We start from the raw sequence: 27318 nt of genomic DNA on the forward strand, positions 1-27318 counted from the left end.
ATATATTACATACATAAAACCTTAAAGAGTCCACTGAAAAACTGTTAGAACTAATAAATGAATTCATTATAGTTGCAAGATACTAAATCAATATACAAATATAAGTTGCATTTCTATAAACTAACAAAGGACTATCAGAAAGCCAAATTAAGAAAACAATCTCATTTATAATTGCATCAAAAGGAATAAAATACCAAGGTATAAATTTAACCAAGGAGATAAATGATCTGTACACAAACAATAAGACATAGGTGAAAGAAACTGAAGACACAAATAAATACAGATACTCTGTGGTAATGAATTGGAAGAATGAATATTAAAATGTCCATAAGACTCAAAGCAATGTACAGATTACATGCAATCCCTATCAAAATTCCAACAGCATTTTTCACAGAAATAGGAAAAACAATCCTAAAATTTGTATGAAACCACAAAAAAGGCTAATAGACCAACACAATCTTGAGAAAGAAAGACAAAGCTGGAGGCCTCAAACTTTTGGATTTCAAGATATATTACAAAGCTCTGGAAACACAAACAGTATAGTATTGGTATAAAAAATATATGTATAAGAGAGCAGATAAAACAGAATAGAGAGCCTAGAAATAAACCGCTATGTATGGTCAATTAATTTTAAAAAAAGGAGCCAAGAATATACAATTGGGAAAGGACAGTCTTTTCAATAAATGGTGCTGGGAAAACTGGATATTCACATGCAAAATAATGAAACTTGATCCATATCTTATGTCATATATAAAATTCAACTCAAGATCAGGAATTAAGATGGTGGAGTACTAGTGGGACACTATGTTTGCTTTGTCTTTTGAACACAGCTAGATAAACATCAAATCATTCTGAACAACCAAGAAATCAAAGTGAGGACTGAGAGAACAAACTGCACATCTAGAGGGGGGAAAAATGGCCACACTGTGGAAGGTAGGAGCTGCAGAGAGTTGATTTGGGGAGAAAAGGATTGCAGGTGCTGTGGAAGGAAGGGAGCCCTGATCATAGAAAGAAGACAGAGAGAGAGAGAGAGAGAGAGAGAGAGAGAGAGAATGAGAGGGAGGGAGAGAGAAAGCAACATGCAGGGGATTGTATAAGAAAAACTCTTCACCAAAATCACTGACTGGGAAAAGGGGAGGGGCTGATTATCACAAGTTTTTATAAGCAGCAGGGTTCAAAGTCTGAAGTTTAAGAAGTTGAAACCATCACTGGGGTCATGCCTGGGGGGCTTAGTGGTGTCCTATGATGAAGGAGGCTAGAGGCAGAAGGGCGGACAGTGTGATCTGAGGATATACTGGGTTGCACCAGGAGAAACTTCTCCTCTTCTTGGAGGTGGCACTGACTCTCTGGACAAGAGACAGCAGAATGCATTGAGCAACCCTGTTAATTAACATAGCAGCAGAGGCACCTGCTAAAGCTGCTAACCTATCAGCTGCACTTCACCTTAAATTCAGAGCCCTTGCACGGTCATGCAACTGCTTTTCTGGGATAAACTGGCACCAGACACAATACGGCAAGATCCTCACCCAGCGGATCAGTGCAGGTCCATGCTGTGCTGGGTCCCTAAAATTTGTGGAGTTTTGAAACACAGTATGCCTGAGATAAAAACTGCTGCTGGGTGGGCAGATGGCTCGGACACAGATAGGGTGAAGGCAGGATTCTGATGGAAGCCTGGGACACAAGAGGGATTGTTTGCTCTTCTGTGAAGGCTTCCTGAACAGCAGTGGGCATGAACTCCCCTCTCTGGGGACTACTGAGCTGGCTGACGCCAATTTTCCCCTGTTCATCAGCATGGACAGACTTCAGTGAGCATCACAGCACTCCTCAGGGGCGGATGGAACTGCTTACACCAAGCTCTACCCCACTGTGCCCTGCAGGTGCATCATTACCAGAGCAAGGTGGCCTGAGAACCAGTGCCACTAGGCCCCTCTCCCAGAAGATGAGCACAAACTCACTGCATTTACCAAGTCTACTAATCAGAGAGTGCTGCAAAACTTCAGCTTTAGTGTAAATAGGATAAGGCTTATTTAAACAAGAAGACCAAGGCACACCTAGTTAAAAATGCTACATAGTTGACAAGGTCCAAACACTCCACACTGCAGGAAAGGAGAAACTCTGCAGAGAACTGACCTGAAGGAAAGAGCAGCCAAAGCACAACAGCAGAGTGCACACTCTGAAAAACTTCCTGAAGCACCAGGCCCTGGAGAGTATATGTACTCTTCTTAATAAAGCCATTACTCTCAGGATCAGGAAATATAACAGGCTTTCCTAACACACATAAAAAAACAGTGACCCACAAAATAATAAGACAGAGGAATTCACACCAAAAGAAAGAACAAGAAGAGGTAATGGCCAGGGATTTAGTCAAAACAGATAAAAGTTAATATGCCTGAACAAGAATTTAAAATAATAACCATAAAGATACTAGCTGAACTTAACGGAAGCATAGAATACAGCAGATAATCCATTACTGCAGAAATAAGAGAACTAAAAGCTAGTCACGCTGAAATAAAAAATGGTATAACTGACTGTAGATGCAAAATCAACGAATGTAATGATAATGAGGACGGACAAAACAGAGGAACAAATCAGTGATATAGAAGATAAAATTATGGAAAATAATGAAGCTGTAAAGAAGAGGGAAAGAAAAGTATGAGATCATCTATGTAGACTTAGGGAGTTTAGTGATTCCATAAAGCATGATAACATTTGTATCATAGGAGTCCCAGAAGAAGAGAGGGGAAAGGGGGCAGAAGGTTTATCTGAGAAATTATATCTGAAAACCTTCATAATCTGGGGAAGGAAATAGACATCCAAATCCAGGAGGCACAGAGAAATCCCATCAAACTCAACAAAAGCCAACCAACACCAAGATGTATCAGAGTAAAATATTTAAAATATAGAGATGAGATAAGGAGGGGTGTCTGGGTGGCTCAGTTGGTTAAGCCTCCAACTACTGATTTCAGGCTCAGGGCACAATCTCATTGTTCGTGGGATCAAGCCCTCTGTGCTGACAGCACAGAGCCTGCTTGGGATATATTTTCTCTCTCTCTCTCTCTCTCTCTCTCTCTCTCTCTTTCTCTCTCTGCCCTTCCCCTGCTCACACACACACACACACACACGCACTCTCTTTCTCTCAAAATAAATAAATAAGACGTTAAAAAATAGAGATAAGGAAAAAATCCTGAAAGCAAGGGAAAAGAAAACCCTAATCTATAAGTGAAGACAAATCAGGTTCACAGCAAATCTTTCCAGAGAAACTTGGCAGGCCAGAGGGGAGTGGCATGGTATATTCAACATATTGAAAGGGAAAACATGAAGCCAAGAATACTTTATCCAGTAAGGCTGTCATTCGGAATAGATGTAGAGTTAAAGTGTTTCCCCAAACAAAAACTAAAGAAGTCTGTGACCACTAAGCCAGCCTTGCAAGAAATATTAAAGGGGACACTTTGAGTGGGAAAGAACCAAAGCTACAAAGATTAGAAAGGAACAGAAAAAATCTCCAGAATCAGTGAGTTTACAGGTAATACATTGGCACTAAATTCTTATCTACCAATAATTACTCTGAGTGTAAATGGACTAAATGTTTCAATCAAAAGATGTAGGGCACCAGAATGGATAAAAAAATTAGACCCATCAATATACTGCTTACAAGAGACTCGTTTTAGATGTAAAGACATCCCCAGATTGAAAGTGAGGGGATGAAGAACCATCTACCACACTAATGGACATAAAAAGAAAGCCAAATACCCACACTTACATCATACAAACTAGATTTTAAACCGAAGACAAAAAATAAAGAAGGGCACTATATTATAATACAGGGGTCTATCCAACAAGAACTAACAATTGTAAATATTTATGCCCCCTACTTGGATGACTCAAATATATGAACTGATTAATAACAAACACAAAGAAACTCACTTATAATAACACGGTAATAGTAAGGGGCTATAACACGCTATTCACAGCAGTGGACAGATCATCTAAGTAGAAAATCAACAAGGAAACAATGGCTTTGAAAAATACACTGGACCAGATGGACTTAACAGATAAATTCAGAACATTTTATCCTAAAGCAGCAGAATACACATTCTTTTCGTTTTAAATTTTTTTAATGTTTATATTTTTGAGAGAGAGAGTGCGAATGGGGGAGTGGCAAAGAGAGTGGGGGAGACACAGAATCTAAAGCAGGCTCCAGGCTCTGAGCTGTCAGCACAGAGCCTAATGTAGGGCTCGAACCAATGAACTGCCAGATCATGACCTAAGCTGAAGTCGGATGCTTAACTGACTGAGCTACCCAGGCACCCTGAATACACATTCTGTGCAAATGCACATGAAACATTCTCCAGAATAGATCACACACTGGGTCACAAATGAGGCCTCAATAAGTACAAAAAGATTGAGATCATACTATGCATATTTTCAGACCACAAGCTATGGAACTTTAAGTCAACTAAAAGAAAAAAATTTGGAAAGACCAAACCCACAATACATGAAGGTTTTAAACAACATCTTACTAAAGAATGAATGCATAACAAGGAAATTAAAGGAAAATTTAAAAAAATACATGGAAGCAACAGAAAATGAGAATATGACAGTCCAAAACCTTTGGGATATAGTAAAGTTGGTCTTAAGAGGGAGTATAGTGCAATATATTCTTACCTCAAGAAGCAGGAAAAGTCTCAAATATACAATCTGACCTTACACCTAAAGGAGCTAGAAAAGGAACAGCAAAGGAGCACCTGGGTGGCTCAGTTGGTTGAGCATCCGACATTGGATCAGGTCATGACCTTGCAGTTTGCGAGTTGGAGCCCCACGTCAGGCTCACTGCAGTCAGTGCAGAGCTTGCTTCAGATCCTCTGTATCCCTCTCCCTCTGCCCCTCCCCCACTTGCACTCTCTCAAAAATAAACATTTAAAAAAAGGAACAGCAAATAAAGCCAAAAACAAGCAGAAGGGAAATAAATTACATGGAAACAAACAGACAAAAAAACAGAACAGATCAACGGAACTAAGATCTGTTTCTTTGAAAGAATTAATAAAATTGATGAACTCCTAGCCAGACATATCAAAAAGAAAAGGGAATGGACCCAAGGAAATAAAATCACAAATGAAAGAGGAGAGGTCACAACTAAAACCACATAAATACAATTATAAGAGAATACTATGAAAACTTATATGCCAACAAACTGGGAAATGTGGAAGAAATGGATAAATTCCTAGCATCATACAAACTACCTATAACTGAAACAGAAAGAAATAGAAAATTTGAACAGACCCATAACTATCACAGAAATTGAATCAGTAATCAAAAACCTCCCAACAACTAAAGTCCAGGGCCAGATGGCTTGCCAGGGGAATTCTACCATACATTTAAACAAGAGTTAATATTTATTTTTCACAAAATGTTCCAAAATATAGAAATAAAAGAAAGCTTCCAAACTCCTTCTACAAGGCTAGCATTACCTTGATTCCAAAAAGCAACAAAGGCCCCACTTTTAGGAGAATTACAGGCCAATATCTCTGATGAACATGGATGCAATAATTCTAAATAAGATATTAGCAAATAAAATCCAAGAGTACATTGAAAAATTATTCACCATGATCAAGTGGGATTTATTCCTGGGTTATGGCGTGGTTCAATATTTGCAAATCAATCAACGTGACACACCACATTAATAAAAGAAATAAGAACCATATGGTCCTGTCAATAGATACAGAAAGAGCATTTAAAAAAAATACAGTATCCATTCTTGATTAAAACCATCAACAAAGTAGGGACAGAGGGAACACAACTCAGCATCATAAAGGCCATATTCAAAAGACCCGTGACTAGTATCATCCTCAATGAGATTTCCCCCTAAGGTCAGGAACACAACAGGGATGTCCACTGTCACCATTGTTATTTAACATAGTACTAAATTTCCTAACCTCAGGAATCAGACAAATCAGACAAATAAAAGGCATCCAAATTGAAAAGCTTTCACTATTTGCAATGACATGATACTCTGTGTAGAAAACCTAAAAGACTCCACCAAAAATTACTGGAACTAATACACAAATTCAGTAAAGTCATAGGGTATAAAATTAACATACAGAAATCTGTTCCATTTAGATACACCAATAATGAACCAGCACAAAGAGAAGTCAAGGAATTGATCCCACTTACAATTGTACCAAAACCCATAAGATACCTAAGAGTAAACATAACCAAAGAGGTAAAAAGAAATATACCCTGAAAAGTATAAAACAGTTATGAAAGTAATTGAGGAGGATACCAAAAATTCATTCTCTTGAATTGAAAGAAAAAATATTGTTAAAATGTCCATACTACCCAAAGCAATCTATACATTTAATTCAATCCCTATCAAAATACCACCAGCATTTTTCACAAAACCTGAACAATCCTAAAATTTGCATGGTACCACAAAGACCCCAAAATAGCCAAAGCAATCCTAAAAAAGGAAAGCAAAGCTGGAGGCATCATGACTCTGAACTTTAAGCTATATTACAAAGCTATATATATAGTCCTCCAGACAGTATGATACTGACACAAAAACAGATTAATGGAACAGAATAGATTAATGTAACAGAATAAAAAACCCAGAAATGGACCTACAAGTCTATGGTCAACTAACCTCTAACAAAACAGGAAAGAATATTCAGCGGAAAATAGTCTCTTCAACAAATGGTGTTAGGAACACTGGACAGCAACATACAGAAAAATGAAACCACTTTCTTATACCACACACAAAAATAAATTCAAAAGGGATGAAAGACCTAAATGTGAGACAGGAAATCATCAAAATTCTAGAGGAGAACACAGGCAGCAACCTCTTTGACCTTAGCCAGAATAACTTCTTATTAGACACATCTCCAAAGGCAAGGGAAACAAAAGCAAAAATGAACTATTGGGACTTCATCAAGATAAAAAGGTTATGTACAGTGAAGAAGACACTAACAAAACTAAAAGACAACCTATGGAATGGGAAAAGAGATTTACAAATAACATACTTGTAAAGGGTTAGTATCCAAAATCTATAAAGAACTTATCTAACTCAACACACAAAAAACAAATAATCCAGTTAAGAAATGGGCAGAAGACATGAACAGACATTTTACCAAAGAAGACATACAAATGGTTAGCAGACACACGAAAACATGCTCCATATCACTCATCATCAGGGAAATACACATTGAAACCATGTTGAGATACTAGCTCACAATTGTCAGAATGGCCTAAATTAATAATAGAGGGAACAAAGGATGTTGGTGAGGATGCAGAGATAGGGGAACCCTCTTACACTGTTGGTGGGAATTCCAGGTGGTGAAGTCACTCCAGAAAAAGTTAAAAATAGAACTACCCTATGACCCAGGAATTGCATTACTAGGTACTTACCCAAAGGATACAAAAAAAAACAAAAAAGCAAAAACAGATTCAAAGCGGCACATGCACCCCCATGTTTATAGCAGCATTGTCAACAATAGTCAGATTATGGAAAGAGCCCAAATGTCCATCAACTGATGAATGGATAAAGAAGATGTGGAATACATATACACAATGGAATATTACTCAGCTATCAAAAAGAATGAAATTTTACCATTTGCAACAATATGGATGGAGCTAGAGTATATTATGCTAAGTGAAAAAGACAGAGAAAGACAAATACTGTATTATTTCACTCATATTTGGAATATAAGAAAGAAAACAGATGAACACAGGGGAAGGGAAAAGAGAGAGAGAGAGAGAGAGAAGCTAGAGAACAAACTGAGGGCTAATGGAGGGAGGTGGGCAGGGGATGGCTATTTGGTGAGGGGTGTCAAGGAGGGCACTTGTTGTGATGAGCACTGGGTATTATATGTAAGAGAGGAATCACTAATTTCTACACCTGAAACCAATTTTACCATATATGTTAACTAACTAGAATTTAAATACAAAAATTGAAATAAAAAATAAATTCTATTATCTAAAACTAAAATACATACATATATGCATAAACGAATAAAACTAAAAATGGATTAAAGACTTGTAATAAGACATGAAATCATAAAACTCCTAGAAAAAAAACACAAGGGGTAAGCTCATTGACATTGGTCTTGGCAATGAATTTCTTTTGGATTTGATAAAACCCAAAGGCAACAAAAAATAGCAAAAGAAAATGAAACAACTGGGACTGTATCAAACTAAAAAGCTTCTGCACATCAAAGAAAACCATCAGCAAAATGAAAAGGAAACCTACTGAGTGGGAGAAAGTATTTGCAAATCTTGTATCCAATAAGGGTCAATATCCAAAATATACAAAAATCCCATACAACTACATAATAAAATGAAAATCCCATTAAAAAATGGGCATTGGAAGTAAATAGACATTTTTATAAAGAAGAAATCCATTGTGTGTACGTGGCAATGAGAAAAAATGAAATATGGCCTTTTGTAGCAACGTGGATGGAACTGGAGAGTGTGATGCTAAGTGAAATAAGCCATACAGAGAAAGACAGATACCATATGGTTTCACTCTTATGTGGATCCTGAGAAACTTAACAGGAACCCATGGGGGAGGGGAAGGAAAAAAAAAAAAAAAGGACGTTAGAGTGGGAGAGAGCCAAAGCATAAGAGACTGTTAAAAACTGAGAACAAACTGAGGGTTGATGGGGGGTGGGAGGGAGGGGCGGGTGGGTGATGGGTATTGAGGAGGGCACCTTTTGGGATGAGCACTGGGTGTTGTATGGAAACCAATTTGTCAATAAACTTCATATATAAAAAAAAAAAATTAAAAAAAAAAAAAAAAGAAGAAATCCAAATGACCAACACATAGTGAAAAGTGCTCAATATCACTAATCATAAAGGAAATGCACACCAAAACCACAATGAGACATCACCTCTCAGGTATCAGAATGACTCTCATCAAGAAGACAAGAGATAACAAGTGTTGGTAAAGATATGGAGAAAAAGAAACCCTTGAGAACTGTTGGTGGGAATGTAAACTGCTATAGACACTGTGGAAAACAGTATGGAAGTTCCTCAAAAAGGTAAAGATAGATCTATCATATGATCCAGCAATTCTACTTCTGGATAAATATCCAAAGGAAATGAAAACAGGATTATCAAAGAGATAAAGTTGCATCACATGTTCACTGCAGCATTATTCACAACAGCCAAGATAGGGAAACAACATAAGTGTTGTCAACAGATGGATGAATAAAGAAGATGTGATATATACAAACAGTGTTATATTATTGAGTCTTGAGAAAAAAGGTAAACCTGCCATTTGTGACAATATGGGTGGACATTGAGGGCATTATGCTAAGTGAAATGAGCCAGAGAAAAACAAATACTGGATGGTATCAGTTATACATGGAACGTTTAAAAACAGTGAAACTCACAGAAACAGAGAATAGGAAAGTGGTTGCCAGGGTCTGGGTGGTAAGAGAAATGAGGAGGGATTGGTAAAAGTGTAAAGATTTTCAAGAATATGAATAAGGTCTGAGTATCTAAGGATCTAATGTAAAACATGGTGACCATAACTGACAAAACCATATTGTATAATTGAAATTTGATAAGAGAGTAGAACTTAAATGTTTTCACCAAAAGAAAAAGACAAAGTTGTTCACTTAAATTTTACTTTAATTTTCTATTCTAAAACAAATATGTCACTCTGAGGAGTAATTCTTGCTACATCAGATACTGAGTCAAAATACATTTTTGTGAAATTTCAGATAAATTATCAGAAATAAAAATAATTTTTTCATTAGTTTCAGGAGAATATCTAACTGGCATATTTCCATTTTCCTTATTATGTGAATAATAACATTTAACACTGATAATACAATGTTCTATACCAATTACAGTTTCATGAAAAACTAAAAAAAACAACACTGGAACAGAGAACAAACTGATGGTTGTCAGAGGGAAAAGAGATGAAGCTGATGAGCACAATGGGTGAAGGGGAATGGGAGATACAGGCTTCCAGTTATGGAATGAATAAGTCACATGAATAAAAGGCACAGCAGAGGAAATGAAGTCAGTGATATTCTAACAGTGTTGTATGGTTACACATGGTAGCTCCACTTGTGGTGAGCATAGCATAACATGTAGAGAAGTTGAATCACTATGGTGTATGTCTGAAACTAATGTAACATTGTGTGTCAACTATACTCAAAAATTTTTAAAAAACAAATAAATAAAAACAAAATGGGCAAAGAATCTAAATAGACATTTTTCCAAAGAAAATATAGATGACTGGTACATGAAAAGTTGCTCAACATCAATAACCATCAGGGAAATGCAAATCAAAACCACAATATCATCAAACACTTGTTAGAATGGCTTTTATCAAAACAACACAAAACAAAACAAAAACAAAAACAAGAAATAACAAATGTTGGTTACGATTTAGAGAAAAGGGAACACTTGTGCAATGTTGGGGAAAATTGGTGCAACCTATGTAAAACACTATGGAGGTTCCTCAAAAAATTAAAAGAAAAGAGCTACATTATGATCTAGGAATTCCACTTCTGTGTTTTTATCCAAAGAAAATGAAAACATTAAATCTAAAATATTTAATAAATATATACAAATTTATACATAAATTTATTAATATATATAATATATATTTATATAAAATATATAAATATATTAATTAAATGCACACCAACCAATGTTTAATAACATTTATTAAATAAATACATTTAATAAAATATGTTTATTGCAGGATTATTTACAATAGCCAACATATAGAAACAATGTTAAGTATCCATTAAGGGGTAAAATGATAAAGAAAAAATGGTATATATACCTAATGGAATATTATCCAGCCATAAAAAGGAAACTTTCCATTTGGGACAAAAATAGATGGACCTTGAAGGCATTTTCGTAAGTGAACAGAAGTCAGAGAAAAGCATCTATAATCTCATATGTAGAGTAAAAAAAATCATTTATAGGAGGAGCCAAGATGGCAAAACAGCATGGAAGTTTTTTGTGTGTCTCGCATCCATAAAATACAGCCAAACCAACACTAAACCATCCTACACACCTAGAAAACTGATTGAAAGATTAACACAACAATCTGCAGAACCTGAACCACAGAATTCAGCAGGCATGTGGCAAAGAGAGGTGAACTTGGGGAGAGAGAAGCCGGTGGAGGGCAGGGAGCCGTCTTGGCAGGGGAAGAGAGGATGGAGATTCAGGCGGGGGAGAATACAGGAAAAGAACTCCTCCCCAAAAGCAGCTGGAGAGAACGTGAAAACTTGGAAATAGCCGCAGGGACTAAACTAAAAAGGGAGAAAAGAGAAAGGAGACGGTTTAAATTCCATTAAGACTGTAAACAAAGGGAGTGCAAAGGCTGCAACTCTGCAGCTTGATATCTGGCAGTGATCTGGTGGGAAGGGCGAATCCCACAAGGGGAAAAGTGGTTCCACTGCTGGAAGGACATTTGGTAGAGACTGTTGAAGCCACCTGATCCCAGCAGACCCCAGAAAATGGCCACATTCGCTGGTGCTGGAACAAAGTCGTTAAGTGTGAAGCCTGGTGCCAGATGTGTGTAGTGATTTTCCATAATCCCTGAAAAGATGCTGCTACACTATCTCGCAAACTATTTCTGGGGCAGGCTGGCAACTGGCCGCAGTCTCGGGGCACTGGCAGCAGCAGGGTCCAGTAGGCATTCCTGGGTACAGCAGGCATACAGCCACTGCTCAGTGAGACCCTCCAGCAGAGGGACAAAATGAATCACCCTGCAGTTCTTCAGAACTTAAGGGGCTGGGGAAAACAGCTGCAAATGAGAAGAAACCTGGGAGAGAGGTATTGCCTGGGGCTTTGTCACAGACAATGAAGAAGCCAGGAGTGGACGAAAGCTGAAGACAGAGGACAGGTGCGCGATTGCTGATCAGAGAGAAGAGAGTTCCCATACTAGAGACTCGGTGAGCTGGGTGACGGCATTTTCACCACTCCTGCACATGCACATAGGTACCAACTAGCACTGCAACAATCCACCCCAGTAGGCTAGCAGTGCCATCTAGTGGAGAATGGAGCCATTACACTGAGCCCCGCCCAACTGGGCCAACCTCGCTCTTCAAGAACACAAGTCTCACCGCCTACTTAAGTTTATGGACTATAAAGCGCTACATAGTCTGACTTCTAGGGGAAGACGAAGTAATTTTAGTTGAATTATAATCTGTTAGCAGGCTCATCTATTCAATTTTTTTCTTTATATTCTTTCTCTTTTACACTATTCTTTTTGAGCACAGAAAAAGAAAATATTTTTATTTTCAATTTTCATTAAGAATATTTTTCCTTATTCTTTTCTATATTTTTTACTTTTGTGTAAATTTTTTCAAATTCTATCTTACTTCCATCATTCTATTTTAGTCTTCTGCAGTGTATTCACCTTTTCAAATTTTCAAAATATTTCCTTGTTTTCTTTTTTCCTTTTTCTCTTTATCGTTTCCTTTCTTTTTCTTGAATGCAGAAATTGAAAAACTTCATTTTCATTTTCAATGTCTATTAAAAACATTTTTATTTAATTTTTTAAAATATTTTTTGCTTTTATGTAGTCTTTTTCAAATTCTATTTTACTTCCATCATTCTATTTTAGTCTACTACAGTGTATTAACTTTTTCAAATTTTCAAGAGTTCTTTTTTCTCTTTTTACACTTTTTCATTGTTTTCTTCAATACAGAAAGAGAAAAAAATTCATTTTTATTTTTAATTTTTATTAAAAGTATTGCTTTCCTACTATATTCTTTACTTTTGTGTAATTTTTTTCAAATTCTATTTTACTACCATCATCTCATTTTAGTGTACTTCAGTGTATTCATTTTTCAAATTCTTAAACGATTTCCTTTTTTTCCTTTTTTTTCTCTAATCTGTCAAACCACTTTCAAAACACAGACCAAAACAGACCTAGGATATAGCATTATTTAACAGATATGCGTGTGTGTGTTCTAACTTTAATATTTATTTAATTTTAATTTTTTTAATTTTATTTTTTCTACCTCATTAATTCCTTTTCTCCCCTCAAAATGACAAAATGAAGGAATTCACCCCAAAAGAAAGAGCATGAAGAAACAACAGCCAGGTTATTTAACCAACACAGATATAAGCAAGAGGTCTGAACAAGAATTTAGAATCGCAATAATAAGAATACTAGCTGGAGTCGAAAATAGATTAGAATCCCCTTCTGTAGAGATAAAAGAAGTGAAACACAGAATGAAATTAAAAATGACATAACTGAGCTGCAAACACGGATGGATGCAGTGGCAGCAAGGATGGAGCAGACAGAACAATTAGCAATATAGAGGACAATCTTATGGAGAATAATGCAGCAGAAAAAAAGAGTGACATAAGGCAAAAGAGCATGATTTAAGAATTACATAAATCAGTGACTCATTAAAAAGGAACAACATCGGAAACATAGGGGTCCCAGAAAAGGAAGATAGAGAAATAGGGGTAAAAGGGTTATGTGAGAAAATCATAGCAGAAAACGTTCCTAACCTGGGGAAAGACACAGACATCAATCCAGAAAGCACAGAGGACCCCCATTAGATTCAAGAATAACCAACCATCAACAAGGCATATATCATAGTCAAATTCACAAAATGCTCAGGCAAGGAGAGAATCATGAAAGCAGCAAGGGAAAAAAAAGTCCCTAACCCACAAGGGAAGACAGATTAGGTTTGCAGCAGCCCTATCCACAGAAACATGGCAGGCCACAGAGGACTGAGAGGATGTATTCAGTGTGCTGAGTCAGAAAAAAATGCAGCCAATAATTCTTTACCCAGCAAGGCTGTCATTCAAAATAGGAGAGATAAAAAGTTTCCCAGACAAACAAAAGTTAAAGGACTTTGTGACTACTAAACCAACCCGGCAAAAAATTTTGAGGGGGATTCTCTGAGGGAAGAAAAGATGAAAAAATATATATAAAAATAAATAAAGACCAAAATCAACAAAGATTAGAAAGGACCAGAGAACACCACCAGAAACTCCAACTCTACAAGCATCATAATGGCAATAAATTCATATTTTTCAGGACTCACTCTAAACTTCAGTGGATTCAATGATCCAATCAAAAGACATAGGGTAACACAATGGATAAGAAAACAAGATCCATCTACTGACTGTTTACAAGAGACTCACTTTAGACCTAAAGACAACTTCAGATTGAAAGTAAGGGGATGGAGAACCATCTATCATGCTAATGGTCAACAAAAGAAAACTTGAGTAGCCATACTTATATTGCACAATCTAGATTTTAAAATAAAGATTGTATCAAGAGATGCAGAAGGGCATTATATCATAATCAAGGGGTCTATCTACCAAGAAGACCTAACAATTGTAAACATTTATGTGCCAAATGTGGCAGCACCAAAATATACATCTCAATTAATCACAAATATAAACTCATTGAAAGTAATACCATAATAGTAGGAGACTTCAACACCCCACTCACAACAAAGGACAGATCATCTAATCAAAAAGTCAACAAGGAAACAATGGCTTTGAATGACACACGGGACCAGATGGACTTACAAGATACATTGAGAACATTTCATCCTAAAGCAGAAGAATATACATTCTTCTCCAGTGCACATAGAAAATTCTACAGAATAGGCCATATACTGGGACAGAAATCAGCCTTAAGTAAGTACAAAAAGATCGAGATCATACTGTGCATATTTTCAGAACATAATGCTATGAAACTCGAAAGCAACAACAAGAAAAAATTTGGAAAGGTAACAAATACTTGGAGACTGAAGAACATCCTACTAAAGAATTAATGGGCAAACAAGATGTTAAAGAGGAAATTAAAAAGTATATGGAAGTCAATGAAAATGATACCACAACCCTAAACCTCTGGGATGCAAAAAAGGCTGTCATAAGAGGAAAGTATATAGCAATCCAGGCCTTCCTAAAGAAGGAAGAAAGATCTTAGATACATAACCTAACCTTACGCCTTAAGGAGCTAGAAAAAACAGCAAATAAAACCCAAAACCAGCACAAGACAGGAAATAATAAAGATCAGAGCAGAAATTAATGCTATTGAAACCAAAAAAAAAAAAGAACACATCAATGAAACCGGAAGTGGGTTCTTTAAAAGAATTAACAAAATTGATAAACCACTGGCCAGTCTGATCAAAAGAAAAAGGAAAGGACCCAAATAAATAAAATCAAGAATGAAAGAAGAGACATCACAATCAACAGAGCAGAAATAAAACAATAATATGAGAATATTGTGAGAAATTATATGCCAATAAAATGGGTAAAATGGAAGAAATGGGTAAATTCCTAGAAACATATACACTACCAAAACTGAAACAGGAAGAAATAGAAAATTTGAACAGACCCATAACCAGTAAGGAAATCGAATTCGTAAATCAAGAATCTGCCAAAAAACAAGAGTCCAGGGCCAGATGGCTTTCCAGGGGAATTCTACCAAACATTTAAGGAAGAGTTCACACCTATTCTCTTGAAGCTGTTCCAAAAAATAGAAATGGAAGGAAAGGTTCCAAACTCTATGAAGCCAGCATTACCTTGATTCCAAAACCAGACAGAGACCCCACTAAAAAGGAGAACTATAGACCAATTTCCCTGATGAACAAGGATGCAAAAATCCTCAACAAGATATTAGCCAACCGGATCCAACAATACATTAAAAAAAGTATTCACCACGACCAAGTGGGATTTCTACCTGGGATGCAGGGCTGGTTCAATATCCACAAAACAATTAACGTGATTCATCACATCAATCAAAGAAAGGACAAGAACCATATGATCCTTTCAATAGATGCAGAGGAAGCATTTGACAAAATACAGCATCCTGTCTTGATAAAAACCCTCAAGAAAATAGGGATAGAAGGATCATACCTCGAGATCATAAAAGCCATATATGAACAACCCAATGCTAATATCATCCTCAATGGGGAAAACTGAGAGCTTCCCCCCTAAGGTCAGGAACAAGACAGGGATGTCCACTCTCACCACTCTTATTCAACATAGTATTGGAAGTCTTAACCTCTGCAATCAGACAACACAAAGAAACAAAAGGCATCCAAATCGGCCAGGAGGAGGTCAAACTCTCACTCTTTGCAGATGACATGATACTCTATAGGGAAAACCCAAAAGATTCCACCAAAAAACTGCTAGAACTGACTCATGAATTTAGCAAAGTTTCAGGATATAAAATCAATGCACAGAAATCGGTTGCATTCCTATACACCACCAATGAAGCGACAGAAAGAGAACTCAAGGAATCGTTCCCATTTATAGTTGTACCAAAAACCATAAAATACCTAGGAATAAATCTAACCAAAGAGGTGAAAAATCTATACACTGAAAACTATAGAAAGCTTATGAAAGAAATTGAAGACGACACAAAAAAAAGGAAAAAGATTCCATGCTCCTGGATAGGAAGAACAAATATTGTTAAAATGTTGATACTACCCAAGGCAATCTACATATTCAATGCAATCCCTATCAAAATAAGACCAGCATTCTTCACGGAGCTAAAACAAATAATCCTAAAATCTGTATGGAACCAGAAAAACCCTGAATAGCCAAAGCAAACTTGAAAAAGGAAACCAAAGCAGGAGGCATCACAATCCCAGACTTCAAGCTGTAATCATCAAGACAGTATGGTACTGGCACAAGAACAGACACTCTGATCAATGGAACAGAATAGAGAACCCAGAAACGGACCCACAAAGTATGGCCAACTAATCTTTGACAAAGCAGGAAAGAATATCCAATGGAATAAAGACAGTCTCTTCAGCAAGTGGTGCTGGGAAAACTGGACAGCGACATGCAGAAGAATGAACATGGACCACTTTCTTACACCATACACAAAAATAAACTGAAAATGGATGAAAGACCTCAATGTAAAACAGGAAGCCATCAAAATCCTCGAGGAGAAAGCAGGCAAAAACCTCTTTGATCTTGGCCGTAGCAACTTCTTACTCAACACGTATCCAGAGACAAGGGAAATAAAAGCAAAAATGAACTCCTGGGACCTCATCAAAATAAAAATCTTCTGCACAGCGAAGGAAATAATCAGCAAAAGTAAAAGGCGATCGACAGAATGGGAGAAGATATTTGCAAATGACATACCAGATAAAGGGTTATTATCAAAAATCTATAAAGAACTTATCAAACTCAACACCCAAAAAACAATTAATCCAGTTAAGAAATGGGAAAAACACATGAATAGACACTTCTGCAAAGAAGACATCCAGATGGCCAACCAACACATGAAAAAATGCTCAATATCACTCATCATCGGGGAACTACAAAACAAAACCACAATGAGATACCACGTCACACGTGTCAGAAAGGCTAACATTAACAACTCAGGTAACAACAGATTTTGGCGAGAATGTGGAGAAAGAGGATCTCTTTTTTTTTTTTTCAACGTTTTATTTATTTTTTGGGACAGAGAGAGACAGAGCATGAACGGGGGAGGGGCAGAGAGAGAGGGAGACACAGAATCGGAAACAGGCTCCAGGCTCCGAGCCATCAGCCCAGAGCCGGACGCGGGGCTCGAACTCACGGACCGCGAGATCGTGACCTGGCTGAAGTCGGCCGCTTAACCGACTGCGCCACCCAGGCGCCCCAAGAGGATCTCTTTTTTATTGTTTTCGGAATGCAAGCTGGTGCAGCCATGCTGGAAAACAGTATGGAGGTTCCGTAAAAAAACTAAAACTAGAACTACCCTACGACCCAGCAATTGCACTACTAGGTATTTATCCAAGGGATACAGGTGTGCTGTTATGAAGGAACACAAGAACCCCAATGTTTATAGCAGCACTATCAACAATGGCCCAAGTATGGAAAGAGCCCAAATGTCCATCGATGGATGAATGGGTAAAGAAGTGGTATATATATACAATGGAGTATTACTTGGCAATAAAAAAGAATGAAATCTTGCCACTTGAAACTACGTGGATGGAACCAGAGGATATTATGCTACGTAAAATTAGTCAGAGAAAGACAAAAATCATATGAATTCACTCATAGGAGGACTTGAAGACACAAAACATGAACATAAGGGAATGGAAAGAAAAATAATAAAAAACAGGGTGACAAAATAGAAGAGACTCATAAATATGGAGAACAAACTGATAGATATGGGGGGGGTTGTGGAAGGGGGAATGGGCTAAATGGTAAGGGGCACTAAAGAATCTGCTCCTGATATCATTTTTGTACTATATGCTAACTAATTTGGACATAAATTTTAAAAAATAGAAAAATAAAACAACTTAATAAAAAACAAAAAACATTAAAAAAATCATTTATAGATTCACAAAATAGATTGGTAGTTGCCAGAGATGGGGCAGAGTGGAGTGGGGGGCCAAAACAGGTGTAGTGGGTCAAAACATAGAAGCTTCAGTTACAAAATAAATGAGTCTTGGGGATATAATATAAAATTGTTAAGAAAATGAATTTTAAAAGTTATATGAGAAAGTTAAAACTATGTATGGGTGACTAGTCTTAATTTGGTGATTCTTTCACAATATATACACATTTAGAATCATTTGTACACCTGAAACTAATATAATGTTTTATGCCCATTATGCCTCAATAAAAAATAAAAACAGAAAATAAAAACAGTGAAGATTTATTATTCTAGACATTAACAGTACAGATAATATAAATATGTAAAATACATCTATACAATATCCATTTCAATAGTATCTTGCATGTTTGAATTACTCATCTTAGGGGCAAATTGTTTTCCACTAAAGACTTTTGAAATATCACATTCCATTATTGATTTCAGCCCCTTCTTAGTTTTTGCTTCTTTTTATCACAGCTTGCACTAAAAAATGGCTTTATGTAGGGGCACCTGGGTGGTTGAGTCAGTTGAGTGTCTGCTCCGGCTCAGGTCATGGTTTCATTGTCTGTGGCTTAGAGCCCTGCATCAGGCTCTGTGCTGACAGCTCAGAGCCTGGAGTTGCTTGGGATTCTTTGTCTCCCTCTCCCTCGGCCCCTCCCCCACTCTTTCACTCTCTCTCTATCTCTCAAAAATAAAAATTAAAAAAAATTAAAAGTTGGCTTTATGTAAATTGGGAATATGGCTGGGTGGGGAAATTAGTTACATGAAGGTCTGGTGTTAATACTAATTTGATTTCATTAAGAAAAACTGGCTTATGTTTATAAATTTCCATAATGTATATCAAATAGAAATTCCATGAAACTATTAAAAATGTAGACTTTCATACCTGAAATTTAAAAATACTTTAATATTTTACATATATGGTGTAGAAAATATAACCTTATTAAAATTTCCAAAAACTAACTGTTCTTTTAAAATATTTAGTGCCTTGACTTGTTTTCTTTCTTTTTAAGATGAAATTTATTGTCAAATAGGTTTCCATACAACACCCAATGTTCCTCCCAAAGGTGCCCTCCTCAATGCCCATCACCCACCCTCCCCTACCTCCCAATCCCCATCAACCCTCAGTTTATTATCAATTTTTAAAGTCTCTTCTGTGTTGGTTCTCTTCCTGTCTAACATTTTTTTTCCTTCCCCTCCCCCATGATCTTCTGTTAAGGTTCTCAGGATCCACATAACAGTGAAAATATTAGGTACCTGTCTTTCTCTGTAAGACTTATTTCACTTAGCATAACACTCTCCAGTTCCATCCACGTTGCTACAAAAGGCCATATTTCATTCTTTCTCATTGCCATGTAGTATTCCATTGTGTATATAAACCACAATTTCTTTATCCATTCATAAGTTGATGGATAATTAGGTTCTTTCCATAATTTGGCTATTGTTGAAAGTGCTGCTGTAAACATTGGGGTACAAGTGCCCCTATGCATCAGCACTCCTGTATCCCTTGGGTAAAATCCTAGCAGTGCTATTGCTGGGTCATACGGTAGATCTATTTTTGATTTTTTGAGGAAACTCCACATTGTTTTCCAGAGCAGCTGCATCAGTTTGCATTCCCACCAACAGTGCAAGAGGGTTCTCCCGTTTCTCCACATCTCTCCAGCATCTACTCTCCTGATGTGTAAATTTTAGCCACTCTGACTGGCTTGAGGTGGCATCTCAGTGTGGTTTTGATTTGTATTTCCCTGAAGAGGAGTGACGTTGAGCATTTTTTCATATACCTGTTGGCCATCTGGATGTCTTCTGTAGAGAAGTGGCTATTCATGTCTTCTGCCCATTTCTTGACTGGATTATTTGTTTCTCGGGTGTGGAGTTTGGTGAGTTCTTTATAGATGTTGGATACTAGCTCTTTGTCTGATATGTCATTTGCAAATACATTTTCCCATATCGTTGGTTGCACTTTAGTTTTGTTGATTGTTTCCTTTGCAGTGCATAAGCTTTTTCTCTTCATGAGGTCCCAATAGTTCATTTTTGCTTTTAATTCCCTTGCCTTTCGAGATGTGTCAAGTAAGGAATTGCTGCGGCTGAGGTCAAAGATTTTTCTTCCTGCTTTCTCCTCTAGGGTTTTGATGGTTTCCTATCTCACATTCAGGTCCTTTATCCATTTTGAGTTTATCTTTGTGAATGGTGTGAGAACGTGGTCTAGTTTCAACCTTCTGCATGTTGCTGTCCAGTTCTCCCAGCACCATTTGTTAAAGAGACTGTCTTTTTTCCATTGGATATTCTTTCCTGCTTTGTCAAAGATTAGTTGGCCATACGTTTGTGGGTCTAGTTCTGGGGTTTCTATTCTATTCCATTGGTCTATATGTCTGTTTTTTGCCAATACCATGCTGTCTTGATGATTACAGCTTTGTAGTGGAAGCTAAAGTCTGGGATTGTGATGCCCTGCTTTGGTCTTCTTCTTCAATATTACCTTGGCTATTCAGGGTCTTTTGTGGTTCCATACAAATTTTAGGATTGCTTATTCTAGCTTCGAGAAGAATGCTGGTGCAATTTTGATTGGGATTGCATTGAATGTGTAGATAGCTTTGGGTAGCATTGACATTTTAACAATATTTATTCTTCCAATCAGAATGTTTTTCCATTTCTTTATATCTTCTTCAATTTCCTTCATAAGCTTTCTATAGTTTTCATCATACAGATCTTTTACATCTTTGGTTAGGTTGATTCCACGGTATTTTATGCTTCTTGGTAAAATTGTGAATGGGATCAGTGTCTTTATTTGTCTTTCTGTTGCTTCATTATTAGTGTGTAAGAATGCAACTGATTTTTGTACATTGATTTTGTATCCTGCGACTTTGCTGAATTCATGTATCAGTTCTAGCAGACTTTTGGTGGAGTCTGTCGGGTTTTCCATGTATAATATCATGTCATCTGCAAAAAGTGAAAGCTTGACATCATCATTGCCAATTTTGATGCCTTTGATTTCCTTTTGTTGTCTGCTGATGCTAGAACTTCCAACACTACGTTAAATAACAGCGGTGAGAGTGGACATCCCTGTCGTGTTCCTGATCTCAGGGGGAAAACTCTCAGTTTTCCCATTGAGGATGATATTAGCTGTGGGCTTTTCATAAATGGCTTTTATGATGTTTAAGTATGTTCCTTCTATCCCGACTTTCTCAAGCGTTTTTATTAAGAAGCGATTCTGAATTTTGTCAAATACTTTTTCTACACCGATTGACAGGATCATATGGTTCTTTTCTTTTATCAATGTGATGTATCACATTGATTGATTTGAGAATGTTGTACCAGCCCTGCAGCCCAAGAATGAATCCCACTTGATCATGGTAAGTAATTCCTTTTATATGCTGTTGAATTGGATTTGGTAGTATCCTGTTGAGAATTTTTGAATCCATATTCAGCAGGGATATTGGTCTGTAGTTTTTTTTTTTTTTTTTTTTTTTTTTGCTGGGTTTCTGTCTGGTTTAGGAATCAAAGTAATGCTGGCTTCATAGAATGAGTCTGGAAATTTTCCTTCCCTTTCTATTTTTTGGAACAGCTTGAGAAGGATAGGTATTATCTCTGCTTTAAATGTCTGGTAGAATTCCACAGGGAAGCCATCTGGTGCTGGACTCTTATTTGTTGGGAGATTTTTGATAACAGATTCAATTTCTTTACTGGTTATGGGTCTGTTCAAGTTTTCTATTTCTTCCTGTTTGAGTTTTGGAAGTGTGTGGGTGCTTAGGAATTTGTCCATTTATTCCAGGTTGTCCAGTTTGTTGGCATATAAATTTTCATAGTATTCCCTGATGATTGCTTATATTTCTGAGGGACTGGTCGTAAGAAATCCATTTACATTTGTGATTTTATCTATTTGGGTAAACTCCCCTTTCTTTTTGAGAAGCCTAGCTAGAGGTTTATCACTTTTGTTTATTTTTTCAAAAAACCAACTCATCTTTATACTGATCTGCTCTACAGTTTTTTTTAGATTCTATATTGTTTATTTCTGCTCTGATCTTTATTATTTCTCTTCTGCTGGGTTTGGGGTGTTTTTGCTTCTTTGCTTCTATTTCCTTTAGGTGTGCTGTTAAGATTTTGCATCTGGGATTATTCTTGTTTCTTGAGATAGGCCTGGATTGCAATGTATTTTCCTCTCGGGACTGCCTTCACTGCATCCCAAAGCATTTGGATTGTTGTATTTTCATTTGTTTCCATATATTTTTTAATTACTTCTCTAATTGACTGGTTGACCCATTCATTCTTTAGTAGGGTGTTCTTTAACCTCCATGCTTTTAGAGGTTTTCCAGACTTTTTCCTGTGGTTGATTTCAAGTTTCATATCGCTGTGGTCTGAAAGTGTGCATGGTATGATCTCAATATTTTTATACTTCTTAAGGGGCTGTTTTGTGACCCAGTATGTGATCTATCTTGGAGAATGTTCCATGTGCACTCGAGAAGAAAGTATATTTTGTTGCTTTGTGATGCAGAGTTCTAAATGTATGTCTCAAGTCCATCAGATCCAGTGTATCATTCAGGGCCCTTGCTTGTTTATTGAACCTCTGTCTGGATGATCGATCTATAGTTGTAGGTGGAGTATTAAAGTCTCTTGCAATTTCCACATTCTTATCAATAAGGTTGCTTATGTTTGTGATTGTTTTATATATTTGGAGGCTCCTGTATTTAGCACATAGACTTTTATAATTGTTACCTCTTCCCGATGGAAAGACCCTGTAACTATTATTAACGGCCTTCTTAGTCTCTTGTTACAGCCTTTAAAGTCTAGTTTGTCTGATATAAGTAAGGGTACTCCAGCTTTCTTCTGACTTCCAATAGCATGATAGATAGGTCTCCATCCCCTCACTTTCAACCTGAAGGTGTCCTCAGTTCTAAAATGAGTCTCTTTTAGACAGCAAATAGATGGGTCTTATTTTTTTATTCATTCTGGTACCCTATGTCTTTTGGTTGGAGCATTTCGTCCATTTACATTCAGTGTTATTATTTAAAAGATATGGGTTTACAGTCATTGTGATGTCTGTAGGTTTCATGCTTGTAGTGATGTCTCTGGTACTTTGCGGTCCTTGCAACATTTCACTCAGAGAGTTCCCCTTAGGATCTCTTGTAGGGCTGGTTTAGTGGTGATAAATTCCTTCAGTTTTTGTTTGTTTGGGAAAACCTTTCTCTCTTCTTCTATTCTGAATGACAGAGTTGCTCGATAAAGGATTCTCGGCTGCATATTTTTTCTGTTCATCATATTGAAGATTTCCTGCCATTGCTTTCTGGCCTGCCAAGTTCCCATAGACAGGTCTGCCACTACTGTTATGTGTGTACCTTTTTAAGTTAGAGCTTGTTTATCCCCAGCTGCTTTATTTTCTCTTTATCCTTGTATTTTGCCAGTTTCCGTATGATATGTTGAGCAGAAGATGGATTCAAGTTATGTCTGAAGGGATTTATCTGTTTCTCTAGGATTTAAATGCCTTTTTCCTTCCCCAGATCAGGGAAATTCTCAGCTATGATTTCTTCAAGTACACCTTCAGCCCCTTTCCCTCTTCTTCTTCTGGAATTCCTATGATACAGGTATTGTTCCATTTGATTGTCTCACTTAGTTCTCTAATTCTCCCCTCATACTCCTGGATTTATCTCTCTTTTTCTCAGTTTCCTGTTTTTCCATAATTTTATCTTGTAATTCACCTATTCTCTCCTCTGCCTCTTCAAATCAAGCTGTGGTCGCCTCCACTTTACTTTGCACCTCATTTATGGCATTTTTTTAGCTCCTCATGACTATTTATTAGTCCCTTGATCTCTGTAGCAATAGATTCTCTGCTGTCCTCTGTGCTTTTTTCAAGCCCAGGAATTAATTTTATGGCTATTACTCTAAATTCTTATTCCTATTTATATTGCTGAAATCGTTTTGATCAATTTGTTAGTTGTTGCTACTTCCTGGAGTTTCTTTTGAGGAGAATTCTTCCGGTTCGTCATTTTGGGTAGTCCCTGGGGTGGCTCCAAACTGCAGGGTACTTCCCCTGTGCTGTCAGGAGAAACTTGTGTTGGTGGGCAGGGCTGCAATCCGACCTGATGTCTGTCCCCAGCCCACCGCTGGGGCCACAGACTGTTGTGTACCTTATCTTCCCCTCTCCCAGGGGCAGGGCTCACTGTGGAGTGCTGTGGCCCCAGTCTGGACTACTTGCACACTGCCAGGCTTGTGGTGCTGGTTTGATGGGATCTGGCGTATTAGCCAGGGTGGATCAGCAAGGTGCATGGGGGGGTGGGAAGGGCAGGTTTAACTCGGTTTGGTGTCAGTGGTCCCCTGCGGGAGGGGCACTGCAGCACCGGGAGGGAGGCAGGTCTGTCGGAGGGATGGATCTACAGAAGTACAGCATTGGGGAAGCAAGTTCGGTGATGGGAACTGGTTCCCTTTGAAATTTCAGCTGGGGTATGGGAGAGGGAGACTGTGCTTGCCAGTGCCTTTGTTCCCCCGCCAAGCTGAGCTCTGTCTTCCAGGGCTCAACAACTCTCCCTCCCAGTGTCGTCTTGCCCTCCCTCTGGTGGAGCAGAGCTGTTGACTTTTAACATTCCAGCTGTTATGTCCTTATGGCTGTCAGGACTCATGGAGTCCGGCCCCTCTGTGTTTGCAAGCCAGACTTGGGGGCTCTGCCTTGCTGGACGGGCTGCCCTTCTGCTGCCCCGGCTCCCTCCTGCCAGTCTTCCAGTCCGTGTAGCTCGCACCACCTTTCCGCCCTTCCTACCCTCTTCTGTGGGCCTCTTTAGTACACTTGGCTCCAGAGAGTCCATTCTGCTAGTCTTCTGGTAGTTTCCTGGGTTATTTAGGCAGATGTGGGTGGAATCTAAGCAATCAGCAGGAAGAGGTGAGCCCAGTGTCCCCCTATGCCGCCATCTTCCCCTGTCTCTTCCAGGATCCAATAGATCTGATACAATCTAATAAAATGTATGAATTTGGTTCAGGGGTAGTCCAGTCCAGGCTGTCTACTTTAGATAAGAAACCACTGTTTGTTCCTCTAGTCCATGGCAGGTGCTCCATGTCTGTTAGACTCATTTACCTGAAATCTGCCTTGTCTTGTTTTTAAGGCTGGAAAATCAAGTGGTGATTTCTCATCACTGAAACCCGCTGAGTCCATAAGAACGACTGGCCACGTGTCTCAAAAAATTTTAGCACCAGCACATTTCTGGTATACATCTAAATACAGGCTAAAGAGTTGAATATAAAAAGATGAAGGTGATTAGCCAATTTTCAGAAATCAGTTTCAATGCTTATAGCCAGTTATAACACACACAATACTTACTGTATTTTGAAAAACAGAAAAGAAATTCATGCCTATTAATCATGCTGTGATTCTCACCTCTTCTGCATCAGTGCTGTTTAGTTCTTCTGCTTTAATTTTATTGTAAGTATCCAATATATCAGTACAGCTCTGATCCCTAAGAAACAAGTAAGTCAAAAGATACTTCAATATATTATTTTTAAAATCAGAAGTCAGCTCCTCTGGAAGATAAAACTGCTTCTTACCCAATAAATCGAAGTAAGACATCAGTTACAATTTTGGCTGCTTTAACTATAGGACTATCTGGCTCATTGAAAGTCCTGGCATTATGCTCAATGTAGCGAACCTCCCACATTAATGCTGATATTCTCCTATGAAAGAAAAAATAACCCTGTTACTTTTTTGATACATATAAAGTCTGTTCTAAGAATTTACAACATAGAACAACTAGGCACTCAATCATGGCATGTCAAAGGTGTTCTAATACATGTATGTAACTTAATATATGTGTATAACTGATATGCACTAATATAAAGGTATATAGTTACAGTATTTGAAGTGTAGGAAGCATTAAGAACCAGTGGACTGCATATTGGAAAGAACTGACCCAGGACATAATGGGTAAACAGGGATTTTAACGAAATAAGTATAAACACAGTGTTTTGATAAAGTCAAGGAAATGTTTAGTTTTCAGTGGAAGAAATGAGAAGATCAAGAAAAAAAAAGAAACCAGGTTTCAGAAAAATAATTTTATGTAGTTACTTTTATGATATGTATTATCAAATTAAATTGTAGGTAATGTTATAAAATATACTCAATTGGCTATATTTATAGCCAGCTCATGTTGGAATAACTGTGATTAGGACACAGTGGACTCTGGGGTTAGAGATGTACCAAAGGGTGCCCTCTACTACTCTCTCATAATTGACTCCCAACTGAAATGAAGAAAAAAATTTACTTGGCCCTTTATGTAAACACATTTTAGGGCTGGCAATTAAATCTAACTGCTGCCTAATTCCTCAACAAGGGATTTAAACATGCTCCAACTTTCTAGAGCACCTTAATCATGATGAATCCACAAACCACTTACTTAATCTGCCTTTAATAAACTAAAGTTAATAATAGTTTTTGTTTCACATGTGATTTGTGCTACTCATAATTTCTTCTCTGTCCTTTATTCCATACTCCTTACCCTGGAAGACTGAGAATCTATCAAAAAAGGTAAATTAGTGTTCCAAATCTTTAGAAGAAATTTTGGAGTATACTGAATGATTATTTTATAGTAAGAAAACACAGATCTCACTGTATCATTATACAAAAAGGAACACAAAAGATGTAAAGCTATAAACTTTATAAATAATAAAACTAAACAGACCTGTAAAAGCGATTTTCAAGTCTCCGCCTGATGGTGTTGAGGTCAGTTGGATAAGCAACTACTGTACAATACAAGGGATAGGCACTGAGATCCACTGGAACAGCAAAAGGGCTGGCAAAATCTATAACATTACCAAAATCAAAAAAGGTAGTTATAAAAGATATTAATGTTTCATGTTAACAAACAAACACTTTATAAATCAGAAGGGAGGACAATATACTACATTACTAAAATTAAATGATCCAATTATGCAAATATTAGACAAGTATCATTAAAATGTTACTCTTTTTATTTGGACATAATATCTATGAATCATGTATGATACATTGGTTCAAATCAGGT

The 27318-nt window shown here is 37.3% G+C and overlaps 1 protein-coding gene across 3 annotated transcripts in view; it reads right to left on the reverse strand.

The window, feature by feature from the left end:
* The window catches only part of BRWD3 (bromodomain and WD repeat domain containing 3), a 250993-nt gene that overhangs the window by 34122 nt on the left and 189553 nt on the right, over window positions 1-27318 (reverse strand). For all 3 annotated transcript variants that reach the window (XM_047076281.1, XM_047076280.1, XM_047076279.1), the window contains exons 31-33: window positions 26977-27097; window positions 25847-25972; window positions 25680-25758 (exon numbers count right to left, since the gene is read on the reverse strand). In XM_047076281.1, coding sequence (XP_046932237.1) covers window positions 25680-25758; window positions 25847-25972; window positions 26977-27097 — 326 coding nt within the window. The remainder of the gene's footprint in view (window positions 1-25679; window positions 25759-25846; window positions 25973-26976; window positions 27098-27318) is intronic.

Source organism: Lynx rufus, unplaced genomic scaffold, assembly GCF_022079265.1.
Source record: "Lynx rufus isolate CCGP_SWC_20201006 ecotype Redwood Valley unplaced genomic scaffold, mLynRuf1.p SCAF_14, whole genome shotgun sequence".
NCBI classification, from domain to species: Eukaryota; Metazoa; Chordata; class Mammalia; order Carnivora; family Felidae; genus Lynx; species Lynx rufus.